The sequence below is a fragment of the Zea mays genome, chromosome 2 (assembly GCF_902167145.1).
Source record: "Zea mays cultivar B73 chromosome 2, Zm-B73-REFERENCE-NAM-5.0, whole genome shotgun sequence".
NCBI lineage: Eukaryota > Viridiplantae > Streptophyta > Magnoliopsida > Poales > Poaceae > Zea > Zea mays.
Window position 1 is genome coordinate 240972931 of NC_050097.1, and position 13945 is coordinate 240986875.

At 47.4% G+C, this 13945-nt stretch overlaps 1 protein-coding gene across 1 annotated transcript; it reads left to right on the forward strand.

The window, feature by feature from the left end:
* The first annotated feature begins 9173 nt into the window (after nt 1-9173).
* Nucleotides 9174-11192, forward strand: LOC103649648 (anthocyanidin 3-O-glucosyltransferase 2). The gene has a single exon (XM_008675379.4). It carries the CDS (start codon nt 9600-9602, stop codon nt 11037-11039), a length of 1440 nt encoding a protein of 479 aa, XP_008673601.1. The 5' UTR covers nt 9174-9599; the 3' UTR covers nt 11040-11192.
* Nucleotides 11193-13945: the final 2753 nt, after the last annotated feature.

Sequence of the window (13945 nt, forward strand, 5' to 3'; positions counted from 1 at the left end):
GGCCCCATTAAAAACCTTTCTCCCCCTTTGGAAAGGAAAAGGGTGCCATAGGAAAAAAATAAAAAATAAAAAGATTACATCAGGTTACACATAATACTACCGAAGCTCATCCGCATTCCAAGATCTAGGAATGTCGTTGCCGTCCATATCCTTTAACCTGTAGGAACCGGGTCTTGACGAAGATACTACCAGAAAAGGGCCTTCCCACTTCAGCTGTAGCTTGCCCACTGTGTCTGGGTTGGCCACTCTTCGAAGCACCAAATGTCCTGGCTTAATGTTCTTCAACCGAAATTTTCTATCACGCCATTTTATTATTTCGGCTTGGTATTTATTGATGTTTTCCACAGCCTGAAGCCTGATCCCTTCTATAGCATCTTTGTCCACAGAGCAATCAGCTTCGTCTTTTGCCGAAGCCACTGTTCTTATTGATCCTGCCTTAGCCTCTTCTGGGGTTATTGCTTCATCACCAAATAGCAATTTGAATGGTGTAAAACCTGTTGACTTTGATATTGTTGTGTTGTGGCTCCACACCACTTTGATTAATTCGTCCGGCCACTTCCCCCTGGGCTGATTGAAGATTAACTTCATTATTTCTGTCATTATGATGCCTTTAGCTCTTTCGACAAGTCCATTTGACTCTGGATGCCGAACTGATGCAAAATGGATCTTCGTGCCAATTTGTATACAAAACTCTCTAAAAGCTTCGAAATCAAACTGCGTTCCGTTGTCCACGGTGATGGCCTTTGGCACTCCGAAGCGACAAACAATATTTTGCCAGAAAAACTTTTGAACTGTAACCGAAGTTATTGTGGCTAAAGGCTTTGCCTCAATCCATTTAGAGAAATATTCAACTGCCACTACAACATATCTTAAATTCCCTTGTGCTGGTGGAAGTGGGCCTAGCAAATCAAGGCCCCATCTTTGTAATGGCCAAGTGGACTGTATTAATTGAGTTAGAGACGAAGGTTGATTTTGATCTCTTGCACATTTTTGACAACCTTTGCATTTTTGGACTAATTCTGCTGCATCCGAAGCTGCCTTCGGCCAATAGAATCCTTGACGAAAAACTTTACCCAATAAAGGCCTAGATCTGATGTGAGATCCGCACAGACCTGCATGTATTTCTTTCATCAGCTCTATTCCTTCAGTTCTGGATAAACATTTGAGCAATGGAGAACAGACTCCACGCTTGTATAACTCCCCTTCTATTATTACATATGGACGAGCTCTTGCCGCTATTCTTTTTTGATAAGCTTCGTCATCTGACAGGAAATTGCCCTATAGAAAAGACATGATCTCAGTTCTCCAATCTTCGCTGTAAACAGTAGATATATTGAGCATTGCTCTTTCAAGAAGGTCAACCGAAGGTGCTTTTATTGTTTCAAAGAAAACTTCCGAAGGTAGTGGTAGCCCCTCTGCCACTGACTTGGCTAATAGTTTAGCATGTTCATTTTCTCCTCGTGCAATATTCTTAACAGAGAACCCTTCGAAGGAGGCTTCAAGTCTTCGATCTGTATCTAGATATTTTTCAAGCTTCGGATCTCTTGTTTTGCAACTTTTGTCAACATGGCCAGAAATAACTTGGGAATCAGTTTTTAGGACCGCCCTTCTTATCCCCATTGCTTTCAACTTTCGAAGACCCAAAAGCAAAGCTTCATATTCAGCAATATTATTTGTACAACTAAAATCGAGTTTCACTGCGTAGCATGTTCTAACTTTAGAAGGTGCAATTAAAACGGCAGCTGCACCTGCCCCGAAGGTTCCCCAAGAACCATCGTAGAATGTTGTCCAAACTTCGGCATCTTTACTTGCTTCTTCTTCCTGAGCCCCTGGCGTCCAGTCAGCAATGAAATCTGCTAACGCCTGGGACTGAATCGAAGATCTATGTACATAATCAATGTAGAACTCATTGAGTTCCGCAGCCCACTTTCCAACCCTTCCAGTAGCTTCTCTATTTCTCATAATATCCTTCAATGGCTGTGAAGAAGGAACAATTATATGGTATGCTTGAAAATAGTGCTGAAGCTTCCTGGAAGCCATCAAAACAGCATACAACACCTTCTCCAATTCTGTATAATTTTTCTTTGATAAACTAAGGACTTCGGAGACAAAGTATATTGGGGCTTGCTTTTTGGTTTGCCCTTCAAGCTTCTCTTGGACGAGTGCCGCACTTACCGCTGAGTGTGAAGCCGCCACATATAACAACAGAGGAGCCCCTGGCGTTGGTGGAGTTAATGTTGTTAGATCTATCAAATACTGCTTCAGCTCATCGAAGGCTTTCTGCTGAACTGGTCCCCATTGAAAAACTTCTGCTGACTTGAGCACATCAAAAAATGGTAAATTTCTCTCTGCTGATCTAGATATAAATCGATTCAGAGATGCAAGTCTCCCCGTCAGTCGCTGAGCCCCCTTTTTGTGCTTGGTGGTTCCATTCGAAGAATAGCTTCGATTTTATTTGGATTAGCCTCAATCCCTTTTGTTGAGACTAGGCAACAAAGGAATTTCCCCTTCTTTACTCCGAAAACGCAATTTTCTGGATTCAACTTTAGACCAGCTTGTCTAAAATTGGCGAAGGTCTCCTGCAGATCAGCAATGTAATTTTCTTGCTTCGTGCTTTTTACTATGATATCATCAACATAAGTTAGCACATTTCTGCCTATCTGAGAATGAAGAACCTTCGTTGTCATTCTGCTGAAGCTTCCTCCAGCATTCTTAAGCTCCTCAGGCATCCGAAGATAACAATATGTTCCACTAGGGGTTATGAAGCTGGTTTTTGGTTCATCCTCCTTCTTCATCCAAATTTGATGATAATCTGAATAACAATCTAACAGACTCATAAGCTCTGATGAAGCTGCTGCATCAACTAGGGAATCTATCCTTGGTAGTGGAAACTCATCTTTCGGACAAGCCTTGTTAAGATCAGTAAAATCAATACACATTCTCCATTTACCATTGGCTTTTTTTACCATAACAGTGTTGGCTCGCCATTCTGGTTATTTCACTTCTCTGATGACTCCGGCACTGAGGAGTCTTTTCACTTCATTCCGAGCACCTTCGGCCTTGTCATCAGACATCTTCCGAAGCCTCTGCTTTCTGGGTCTGAAGGATGGATCAACATTGAGCGAGTGTTCAATAACATCCCTGTTGACTCCGCAGAGATCATTAGCTGACCATGCAAAAATATCTTTGTTGTTGAACAGAAACCTTATCAAGGTTTTCTCCTGTTCCTCGGACAATTGAGATCCCAAAAGCACCTTCTGCTCTGCTATGTCATCACATAAGAGCATGGTCTTCGGCTGATCGGCCGAAGCAGCTTTCTCCCTTCTGTACTTGTATTGCTCACAAGCTTCAGCTCCATCTATGTTATGGATTGCTTTTGAATCTGTCCAATTTCCTTCGGCCTTCCTGGCAGCTTCCTGACTTCCATGAATAGCAATTGGCCCTTGGTCCGAAGGTATCTTCATGCAAAGATATGCTGGATGAAGAATTGCTTCAAAAGCATTGAGAGTACCACGACCAATGATTACGTTGTAAGGATACTCCATGTCAACAATATCAAACACGACTTGCTCAGTCCTTGTGTTGTTGATAAATCCGAAGGTTACCGACATCGTGATCTTGCCAAGTGCTAAATCTGCCTTCCTCCGAAGCCACAAAGAGGATGTGTGGCATCATGAATCTTGTCTTTAGGCTCTTGCATCTGTCTGAAGGCTTTGGCAAATATAATATCCGCTGCACTGCCTGTGTCAACCAAAACATTGTGGACGAGAAATCCTTTGATAACACAAGAGATAACCATAGCATCATTGTGAGGGTAATCCTTAAGCTGAAGATCCTCTTGAGAGAAGGTAATCGGAATGTGAGACCATCTTAACTTGATGAAGGGTCCTTGCACCCCTACATGTTGTACCCTTCTTTGTGCCTCCTTCTTCTGCTTCTTGTTAGCCAGCTCTGAGCATGAACCGCCTGTTATCGGGAGCACAAGCTTCGGAGCCGAAGCAACTCCAGCTTTGAACGAAGCCATCAGCTCAGCAAGTGGATGTGAGTTCACCGGAGATGGACGCCAATGTTGGAGACTTGTTCTCAAGTGCTATGAATCAAGAACAAGGCAACACAAAAATGTTAAGTATAAATGTCCTTCGTCCGCTGAAGCATTATCTCCCCAAGGATTTAATGAGCTTCGGACGAAGGTCAGGAGTAGGTCATTACGAAGATGTGACCTTCGTAATCATACTTGTAAAATAACGAACAATAAGAAACGAAATATAAAATATAAAGTGTATTTGAATATTTCATCATTTGAATATATAAGTATTAAAATATAATATTTGCGCACATTTATACCTTCACCATGACGGAAAGCAATAACTCAAGCGTAACGTGCCAGAGATTACAAGATCACGTGAACAGTAAAGGAGTACTGTTCATCTATTTATAGGCACAGGGCGCAACCTGTGAGAAATTACAGTCATGCCCCTTACAAAAGATTACAATTATGACTCAGACCCTTATGGACTATGAAGTCATTTCATCTTTAAGTCGGTTCAAACCTTCGTCTTTAGATACTTTATAGTACTGAAGTTGCATGGGTGGTAGCTTCGGTACTACGTTTAAACGGGTTTTCCGAAGGTGTTTCTTCCTGCGGGACCTTCGGTGACGAAGCATGGCCCCAACATATGGCCGAAAGCATTTTGGACGAAGTCGTTACTCAATTACTGACCGAAGCTGCGGACGAAGTTTTGAAGGAAGAATAATAAATATTGTAAAAACATTGCTAGAATACCAATGTAACATTTGCTGGACTATGCTTGTATTATTTGGTGCTCATGAGTTTTTAATGTAATGTATAAATGGCTTTGTAATTCATTTCTTTGCGATGCATGAAACTTTTATTGTACATACCGTTTTTGAGCCTCCGGCGAAAAAACACCTTCCCTTCTTTTCATGCTTCGTGAAAAATCCTCCACTCGTCACAGAAACATTAATGCTTCGTTAACAATGAACTTTTTCCTCCACTTCAGAGCTGACAAGGATGTATATCTTCGAAACTTATTTTGTGCCTTAGCACAATTTCACTTTTTCGAAGCATTGTTCGAAGGTCAACATTGTATCCCCTTTTTGTGCCATTAATGCAATATGATGTATGATGTTATGTTATGCGAATGATGTAATGATGTTATGCTATGCAGAATGATATTTGTGCCGAAGATACACACATCCCTGCTGTAGAATACACAATCTCTTTGCCGTTTATCTTTCGGTTTCACCGCTTATTTTTCGGTGTATCGGCGTTGACTTTTCGCTGTAAGTTCTGCATTCCCTTAGGAACGTCTTTTGAACTTCTTCGCCTTCTATTTCGGCGGTATTCGCGTTGACTTTTCGCGCTTCGCCTTATATTTCGGTGAAATCAACGTTGACTTTTCGCTGTAAGCTCTGCATTCCCTTTGGAACGACTTTTGAGCAGAAAACTTACACTGCGCTCCTTTAGGAACGACTTTTTGTAGCTTCGGCAAACTTACGTTGCGTTCAGTAGAACGACTTTTGTAGCTTCGAAGACACTTGTAACTTAAGAACGGCTTTTTGCGCCTCGGCGACTTTTTGGACTCCGTAAGTCTGTGGAGAAGATATATTTTCACTATGGCAAAAACAAAACTATTACAAGGAATTGAAAACGACAAGAAAACTAAGCTTTCAACAATTGTTCCTTAGTAAGAAAGAGAACGACAATGAATGTAAAAAGTTGATTCAGGGATAGGATATCTCTTAGTAGATATGCTTCGACTCTGGCACAGTACTATTGACTGTGCGAGCTTCGAACTCCTCCCTGAATTCTCTCTGCTGATGGATCTGCTGACTCCCTTCTGGCTGTTGGCCGCGTGAATACGCAGTTTGTAGTGGTGGCGGAGGTGGAAGCTGTGGCCAGGATGCCTGTGGCTAACTAGCCGAAGCAACAAACGCTACAGGATGGTTACCTACATACTCTGGTATGTAGGGTGAGTGATACGAAGCAGTATGCATGACCTGCTTCGACTGGTTCTGCTGAGCTACAGCTTCTGCTATTTCCTTCTGTTTCTGAATAGTGACATGGCACATCATTGTAGTATGACCCTTGTCCTCACCGCAAAATAAGCAATAAATTTTTCTGGGCTAATCCCCAAACCTTCCTCCGAAGCCCCTGGCGCCCCTGCTCCTTAGAGCTGATGGCTGAGGATAGCTTTGTTGCTGCCCCGAAGCTTGCGAGGAATATTGCGGCCTCTGTTGCTAACTTCCTCTGTCGTCATTCTGGGTGGAATGAATTGATCTGACGTGCCTTGGGTGGATTCTCCCTCCGAAGCCCCTGGTCATCTCGGAGAACATGTAGGCTTCCTCCCTTCTTTGACGAAAGTCATTATCAGCGCGGATGTATTCATCCATATTTTGGAGCAATTTCTCCAGGGTCTGAGGGGGTTTTCTAGCGAAGTATTGGGCCGTAGCCCGTAGGTCCTGACCGAAGCCCCTTGATCATGGCCTCAATGACAATTTCATTGGGCACTGTTGGTGCTTGTGCCCTCAGACGCAAGAACCTTCGGACATACGTCTGAAGGTATTCTTCGTGACCTTGCGTGCACTGGAACAAAGCTTGAGCGGTGACCGGCTTCGTCTGAAACCCTTAGAAACTGGTGATCAGCATGTCTTTCAGCTTCTGCCATGATGTAATTGTTCCTGGCTGAAGAGAGGAGTACCAGGTTTGTGCGACATTCTTAACTGCCATGACGAAAGATTTCGCCATGACTGCAGTATTGCCTCCATATGAAGATATGGTTGCTTCATAGCTCATCAGAAACTGCTTCGGATCTGAGTGCCCATCATACATGGGGAGCTGGGGTGGCTTGTAAGATGGGGGCCAAGGTGTAGCCTACAGTTCTGCTGACAAAGGAGAAGCATCATCAAAGGCAAAATTTTCATGATGGAAATCCTCGTACCATTAATCCTCGTTGAAGAAGCCTTCTTGATGAAGCCCCCTATGTTGAGGCCTTCGTTCTTGTTCATCTTGAGCAAGATGGCGTACTTCTTCAGTAGCTTCGTCAATCTGCCTCTGAAGGTCGGCTAGTCGAGCCATCTTCTCCTTCTTCCTTTGTACTTGTTGATGAAGCATCTCCATATTCCTGATTTCTTGGTCCAACTCATCCTCCTGGGGTGTTGGACTAGTGACCTTCCTCTTCTGGCTTCGGGCCTCTCGAAGAGAAAAGGTCTCCTGGTTCCGATCCAGCGGCTGCAGAGCGGCAGCCCCTGTCGCTGAAGCTTTCTTCGGTGGCATGACGGAGGTCAATGCTTGCCGAAGGTGGTCGAAAAGAGTTCACCGGAGGTGGGCGCCAATGTTGGGGACTTGTTCTCAAGTGCTTCGGCTTAAGAACAAGGCAACACAGAAATGTTAAACGTTAAAGTCTTTCGTCCTTCGAAGCATTATTTCCCTTGGGATATAATGATCTTTGGACGAAGGTCATGAAGAACATACCTTCAGCAGTATAACATATAATGATGAAGAAGGAATCATATGTAATATAAAATAACATAAACAATCATGTATTATTATCAACTCATTTATATCTCATTTCTATTTTATTATTATGGAAAATGGAAATGATATTGAATTACAAATGTACCTTCGGCTTGGAAGAATGATACAAGTACAAGCGCGACACAAAAGCAAATTGCCAAGTCAGCGCGAACAGTACGGGAGCACTGTTCATCTATTTATAGGCACAGGACGCAGCCCATGTAAAATTACACTCATGCCCTTTATATTTGCTAATGGCTCTATAATGACTCATCGAGGTCTGAATAGCCTCTTCCTTTTTAAGTTAGTTTCCTTTTCTGCTATCATGCCGAAGCTCTCCTGCACATAGCTTCGGCTCTGCGCCAACCTTCATACTCTTTGTACTTCTTCACACTGGTTCTGATCCGAGCTTGAAGGTATCTGTTCATGTATTATACTCCAGAAACATTGTTAAATTATGTTTTTGAGGACCTTCGAAAGCCGAAGGCCCCCAACAGTTCCAAAAAAAAGAACGATCAGATACACGCGCTCTTCCGAACGCGAGCATTCTCCTCTCTCTCCTTCCATCTATACTCATATGGCTATTCAACAAAACAAAACGGAGTGGCTCCGCTCTATTCTGCTATTCAACCAAACAAAAAATATAGCGACTTTGTTCTGTTTGCCAACACAGAATAGAACAGCTCTATTATAAAAAATGGTATAGAGCCGCTTCGTTTTAGTTGACTCTCCAACTAAACGCACCCTAAAGACTAGTTTGGTAACTCTATTTTCCCAAAGAATTTTCATTTTTTCAAGTGAAATGAACTAATTTTCCTTGTAAAAATATAAAATCCCTTAAAAATGGAATTCTCATACTAGCTCTAAAAGAAATATCATGCGTCGTGATCAAAATTCTTTAACTGATACCATAATACTCCGCATCCATCCATATTTATTTTATATCTTAACTATATATCAACAACACATATTATATTATTATTATTTTCAATTATATTTATAACACCGATACTAGCTCCTAACGTTTCCGTAGGAAAGAGTGTACGCTGGAAATACCGTTTTCTGTGACCACTGTAAATTTCCAGTAGCATATTGGGTACCTAATTGTAGCATTTTGTTACTGCATTTGTAACTGCAAGCGTGTAGCGTTTTTTTTGCCGTCCTTCACTGCGGCTAGACTTAAAATTTTAGTTTGTAAAATCTAGTTTTTCAAGTCACCCGGAACAATTGAGATCATTCTCAAATATTTTCCAAAATACTAGCAAAAATAGATTTTTTTAAGTTTTTTTCCGTAAGGGCTTGTTCGGTTCTACCTCAATCCATATGGATTGAAGGGGATTGAGGGAGTTTCAATCCCCAGTAAGTTAAAATATCTCTCAATCCGTATTAATCCCCAGCAATCCATATGGATTGAAAATAACCGAACAAGCCTAACAGGACGCCCCCATCCACGTGACGGCCCCCGCCGGCCACGCCCAGCTGGCCACATGTGGCCCACAGCGGACAGCAGCCTCGCGCAGTCGGGTCGCAGCCTCGACGGCCCAGGCATCTTCATGCCGGTCTGGCCCGTGGTTGCAGACAAACAACCAGCCCCGAAGTCTCACACTTGCAAACAAATTCGTCGATTTTGTTCTTTTCTTTAACGCGATGCTAGGCGGTTTTTTTTTGTTTTTTATTGTGCAATTTCTCCTTATTGTCTGTACACTATTGTCACACCTATAGTTGCTCCACGTGACTTTGTATCTGTACGATGTCATATACTGTTGCTGCTTTAGCTGTAGGAGAGAAGGTGCTCCTGACCCGATCTTTGGATCTTGTTGTAACACGCCTAACCATGTTCCGCTAGCCGCCAAGAGTGGGTGGCGACTGGCGAGGGCCTCCAGCTTTGCGCCGTGCTCCTTCCCCACCGGATCTTTTCGTCCCTGTGCTCTGCTGCATCTCTCGCCCCGTGCTGCTGCTGCTGCTGCTTCTCTTCTTCCCCGTTTGTGCTTTCCGGCGTTTCCGTCCACGCACCACTCGTATCGCTTCTTGTAGCTTGACTGCGTGAGCACCTGAGATCGATATGGCAACCCCGACCGTCGTCTTGCTTCCCGTCTGGGGCGCCGGCCACCTCATGCCCATGCTAGAAGCGGGCAAGCGGCTGCTGGGCAGCGTTGGCGGGGGGCGCGCGCTCTCGGTGACAGTGCTGGTCATGCGGCCGCCGACGGAGCATGAGGCGCGCGGGCTCGAGAGCGTCATACGCCGGGCGGAGGAGGCGGCCGCGGGCCTCGACGTGCGCTTCCACCGCCTCCCCGGCGTGGAGGCCCCGGCGGGGTGCGCGGGCCCCGTGGAGTTCATCTCCCGGGTCGTGGAGCTGCACGCGCCGCACGTGAGGGCGGCCGTGGCGGGCCTGGCGTGCCCCGTGGCCGCGCTGCTGCTCGACCTCTTCTGCACCCCGCTGCTCGACGTGGCCCGCGATCTGGTGGCCCCCGCCGTGCCGCCGCCGGCGTACGTGTACTTCACCTGCAGCGCCGCGGCGCTCTCCTTCTTCCTGCGCCTGCCGGCGATGTGCGACGAGGTGGCCGGCGAGTTCGGCGACATGGACGGCGCGGCCGACATCCCGGGGCTGCCCCCCGTGCCGCCGCTCGCCCTCCCGACGCCGATCATGCGGAGGGAGCTGCCCGAGTGCAAGTGGTACGCGTACCACGGCAGGCGGTTCGCGGACGCCGACGGCATCCTCGTCAACACGGCCGCCGAGCTGGAGCCGGGCGTGCTCTCCGCCATCGCCAGGCGCGGGGCCGGCTGCCCTGCTGCCCCGGCGCTGTACCCGGTCGGCCCGGTCGTCTCGTTCGCCCCGCCGACCGAGCCGCCGCACCCGTGCGTGCGGTGGCTGGAGACGCAGCCCGCGGCGTCCGTCGTCCTCCTCTGCTTCGGGAGCAGGGGGTTCTTCGGCGCGGCGCAGGCGCGCGAGGTCGCCCGCGGCCTGGAGCGCAGCGGCCACCGCTTCCTCTGGGTGCTGCGCGGCCCGCCGGCGCCAGGGACGTGGAGCCCCGTGGACGCGGACCTGGCGGAGCTCCTCCCGGAGGGATTCGTCGAGCGGACACGGGGCAGGGGGCTGGTGTGGCCGGCGGCGGTCCCGCAGAAGGAGGTCCTGGCGCACGCCGCCGTGGGCGGCTTCGTCACGCACTGCGGCTGGAACTCCGTCCTCGAGAGCCTGTGGTTCGGCGTGCCCATGGTGCCCTGGCCGCTGTACGCCGAGCAGCACCTGAACGCGTTCACGCTGGTGGCCGCCATGGGCGTCGCCGTGGCCATGGACGTGGACAGGAGGAGAGGTAACTTCGTGGAGGCGGCCGAGCTTGAGCGGGCCGTCAGGGCGCTCATGGGTGGCGACAACGAGGAGGGGAGGAAGGCGAGGGAGAAGGCCGCCGAGATGCAGGCGGGGTGCCGGAAGGCCGTGGAGGATGGAGGGTCGTCGACGGCCACGCTGACGAAGCTCTCTAACGCTCTCTGTCGTAATGACTAGCGGTGCGGTGAGGTCATTTTTTTCCTTTTTTTATCTTTGAAATATAATCAGTGAGCTCCGTTTTGGAAAATTATATCGCTTTCCTCCTTCCTTTGTTATTTTGGACAAGTTGATTATTATAAAATAGAACATAACTAGCTTGTTCAAGGAGTATACTAGATAAACATCCTATATTAAATATTACAGATAATTCAATTTAGCACATAGCCATCAAAAGATTGTTGTTGTTGAAAGAAAGGGCTCACAAAGACCAAATAAGCAAGCAAGTAGTAGAATCCAATCACGTGCAAAAAGAAAAAAAATACAAGAAGCTCCGGACCTCTCGTGGCCTTATAATTTCGAGAATTCTATACTATACTTAAAACATTAGTTTCAACGATCGTCTCGCGTCATCTTTTTATAAATAAACTCTCACAACTATTTTAAATTAACCCGCTACACGCCAATAGATGACCAAACGGCAACCCGGCACGAGCCACAACTCTGGCCCAGGCACGTCGGGTTCGATCTCATGCCCTGATGGAATAAGAGACAAAGACATGAGTAAAGATGTCTAACCAGTAGAACATCATGATCACATATTTTTAATATTAAATATAAATTATATCTATATTTATATATATATATATACTATACTTAAAGCACCAGTTTCAACGGTCGTCCCGCGTCATTTTTTTACAAATAAACCCTTACAGTTATTTTAAGTTAACCCGCTCCACGCCTATAGATGGCCAAACGGCGTCCCGGCACGGGCCAGACGCCCCGGGGGCCACAGCTTGCTGACTGTTAAAAACAGTGGAGGAGTTGGGGTTCGAACCCATGCCTTGATGGAAGAAGGGGGTAAAGTTGTATAACCAGTAGAACATCATTGAAAGGGAATTAGGCTTACACCTATTTCCTATACTAATTTTGGTGGTTGAATTGCCCAACACAAATAAATGGACTAACTAGTTTGCTCTAGTGTATAAGTTATACAGGTGCCAAAGGTTCACACTTAGCCAATAAAAAGACCAAGTATTGGGTTCAAACAAAGGAGCAAAGGGCCAACCGAAGGCACCCTGGTCTGGTGCACCGGACTGTCCGGTGCACCAGGGAAGGTCGACTTCAAACTCTTCACCTTCGGGAATTCTCGGAGCCGACACGCTAAAATTCACCGGACTGTCCGGTGTACACCGGACAGTGTCCAGTGCTCCAAGAAGTCGCGGCTCCGAACTAGCCAGTCTCGGGAATTCGTTTCGGCTGCTCCGCTATAATTCACCGGACATGTCCGGTGTACACCGGACTGTCCGGTGTGACAGCGGGGCAACGGCTACTTCGGCGCCAACGGTCACCTGCAGGCGCATTAAATGCGCGCCAGAGCGCGCAGAAGTCAGGCACGCGCGAGACGGCGCACCGGACACTCTACAGTACATGTCCGGTGCGCCACCGGACATCCAGGCGGGCCCAGAAGTCAGCGCTTCAACGGTCGGAACCCTAACGGTCGGGTGACGTGGCTGGCGCACCGGACATGTCCGGTGTGCACCGGACTGTCCGGTGCACCATGCGACAGACAGCCTTCACCAACGGCTAGTTTTTGATTGGTGGCTATAAATACCACCCCAACCGGCCATTTCAAGGGGAGGGAGTGAAAGGGAATTAGGCTTACACCTAGTCACTAATTAATTTTGGTGGTTGAATTGCCCAACACAAATAATTGGACTAACTAGTTTGCTCTAGTGTATAAGTCATACAGGTGCTAAAGGTTCACACTTAGCCAATAAAAAGATCAAGTTATGGATTCAACAAAGGAGCAAGTAGGCAACCGAAGCCACCTCTGGTCTGGAGGCACCGGACTGTCCGGTGTACACCGGACAGTGTCCGGTGCACCAGAGGAATCCAACTCCAACTCGCCACCTTCGGGAATTTCTCAGGCCGGCGCGCTATAATTCACCGGACTGTCCGGTGTACACCGGACAGTGTCCGGTGCTCCAAGGAAGCGCGGCCTCCGGAACTCGCCAGCCTCGGGAACGCGCAGCAGCCGCTCCGCTATAATTCACCGGACTGTCCGGTGTACACCGGACTGTCCGGTGCAACCACGGAGCAACGGCTATTTCGGCGCCAACGGCTCTCTGCGGCGCATTTAATGCGCGCTACGCGCGCGCAGATGTCAGGCGCGCCCATACTGGCGCACCGGACAAGGAACAGTAGATGTCCGGTGTGCACTGGACAGCCAGGCGGCCCACAAGTCAGAAGCTCCAACGGTCAGAATCCAACGGCAGTGATGACGTGGCGGGGGCACCGGACATGTCCGGTGTGCACCGGACTGTCCGGTGCGCCATCAAACAGACAGCCTCCCAACGGCCACTTTTGGTGGTTGGGGCTATAAATACCCCAACCACCCCACCATTCATTTCATCCAAGTTTTCCACTTCCCAACCACTTACAAGAGTTAGGCATTCAATTCTAGACACATCAAAGAGATCAAATCCTCTCCAATTCCACACAAGGGTTTAGTGATTAGCGAGAGAGATTTGCCGTGTTCTTTTGAGCTCTTGCGCTTGGATTGCTTCTTTTCTTTCCCACTTGCTCTTGTGATCAACACTCAATTGTAACCAAGGCAAGAGGCACCAATTGTGTGGTGGCCCTTGCGGGGAAGTTTTGTTCCCGGCTTTGATTTGAGAAGAGAAAGCTCACTCGGTCCGAGGGACCGTTTGAGAGAGGGAAGGGTTGAAAGAGACCCGGCCTTTGTGGCCTCCTCAACGGGGAGTAGGTTTGCGAGAACCGAACCTCGGTAAAACAAATCCGTGTGTCACACTCTTTATTTGCTTGCGATTTGTTTTGCACCCTCTCTCGCGGACTCATTTGTATTTCTAACGCTAACCCAGCTTGTAGTTGTGTTTATATTTGTAAATTTCAGTTTCGCCCTA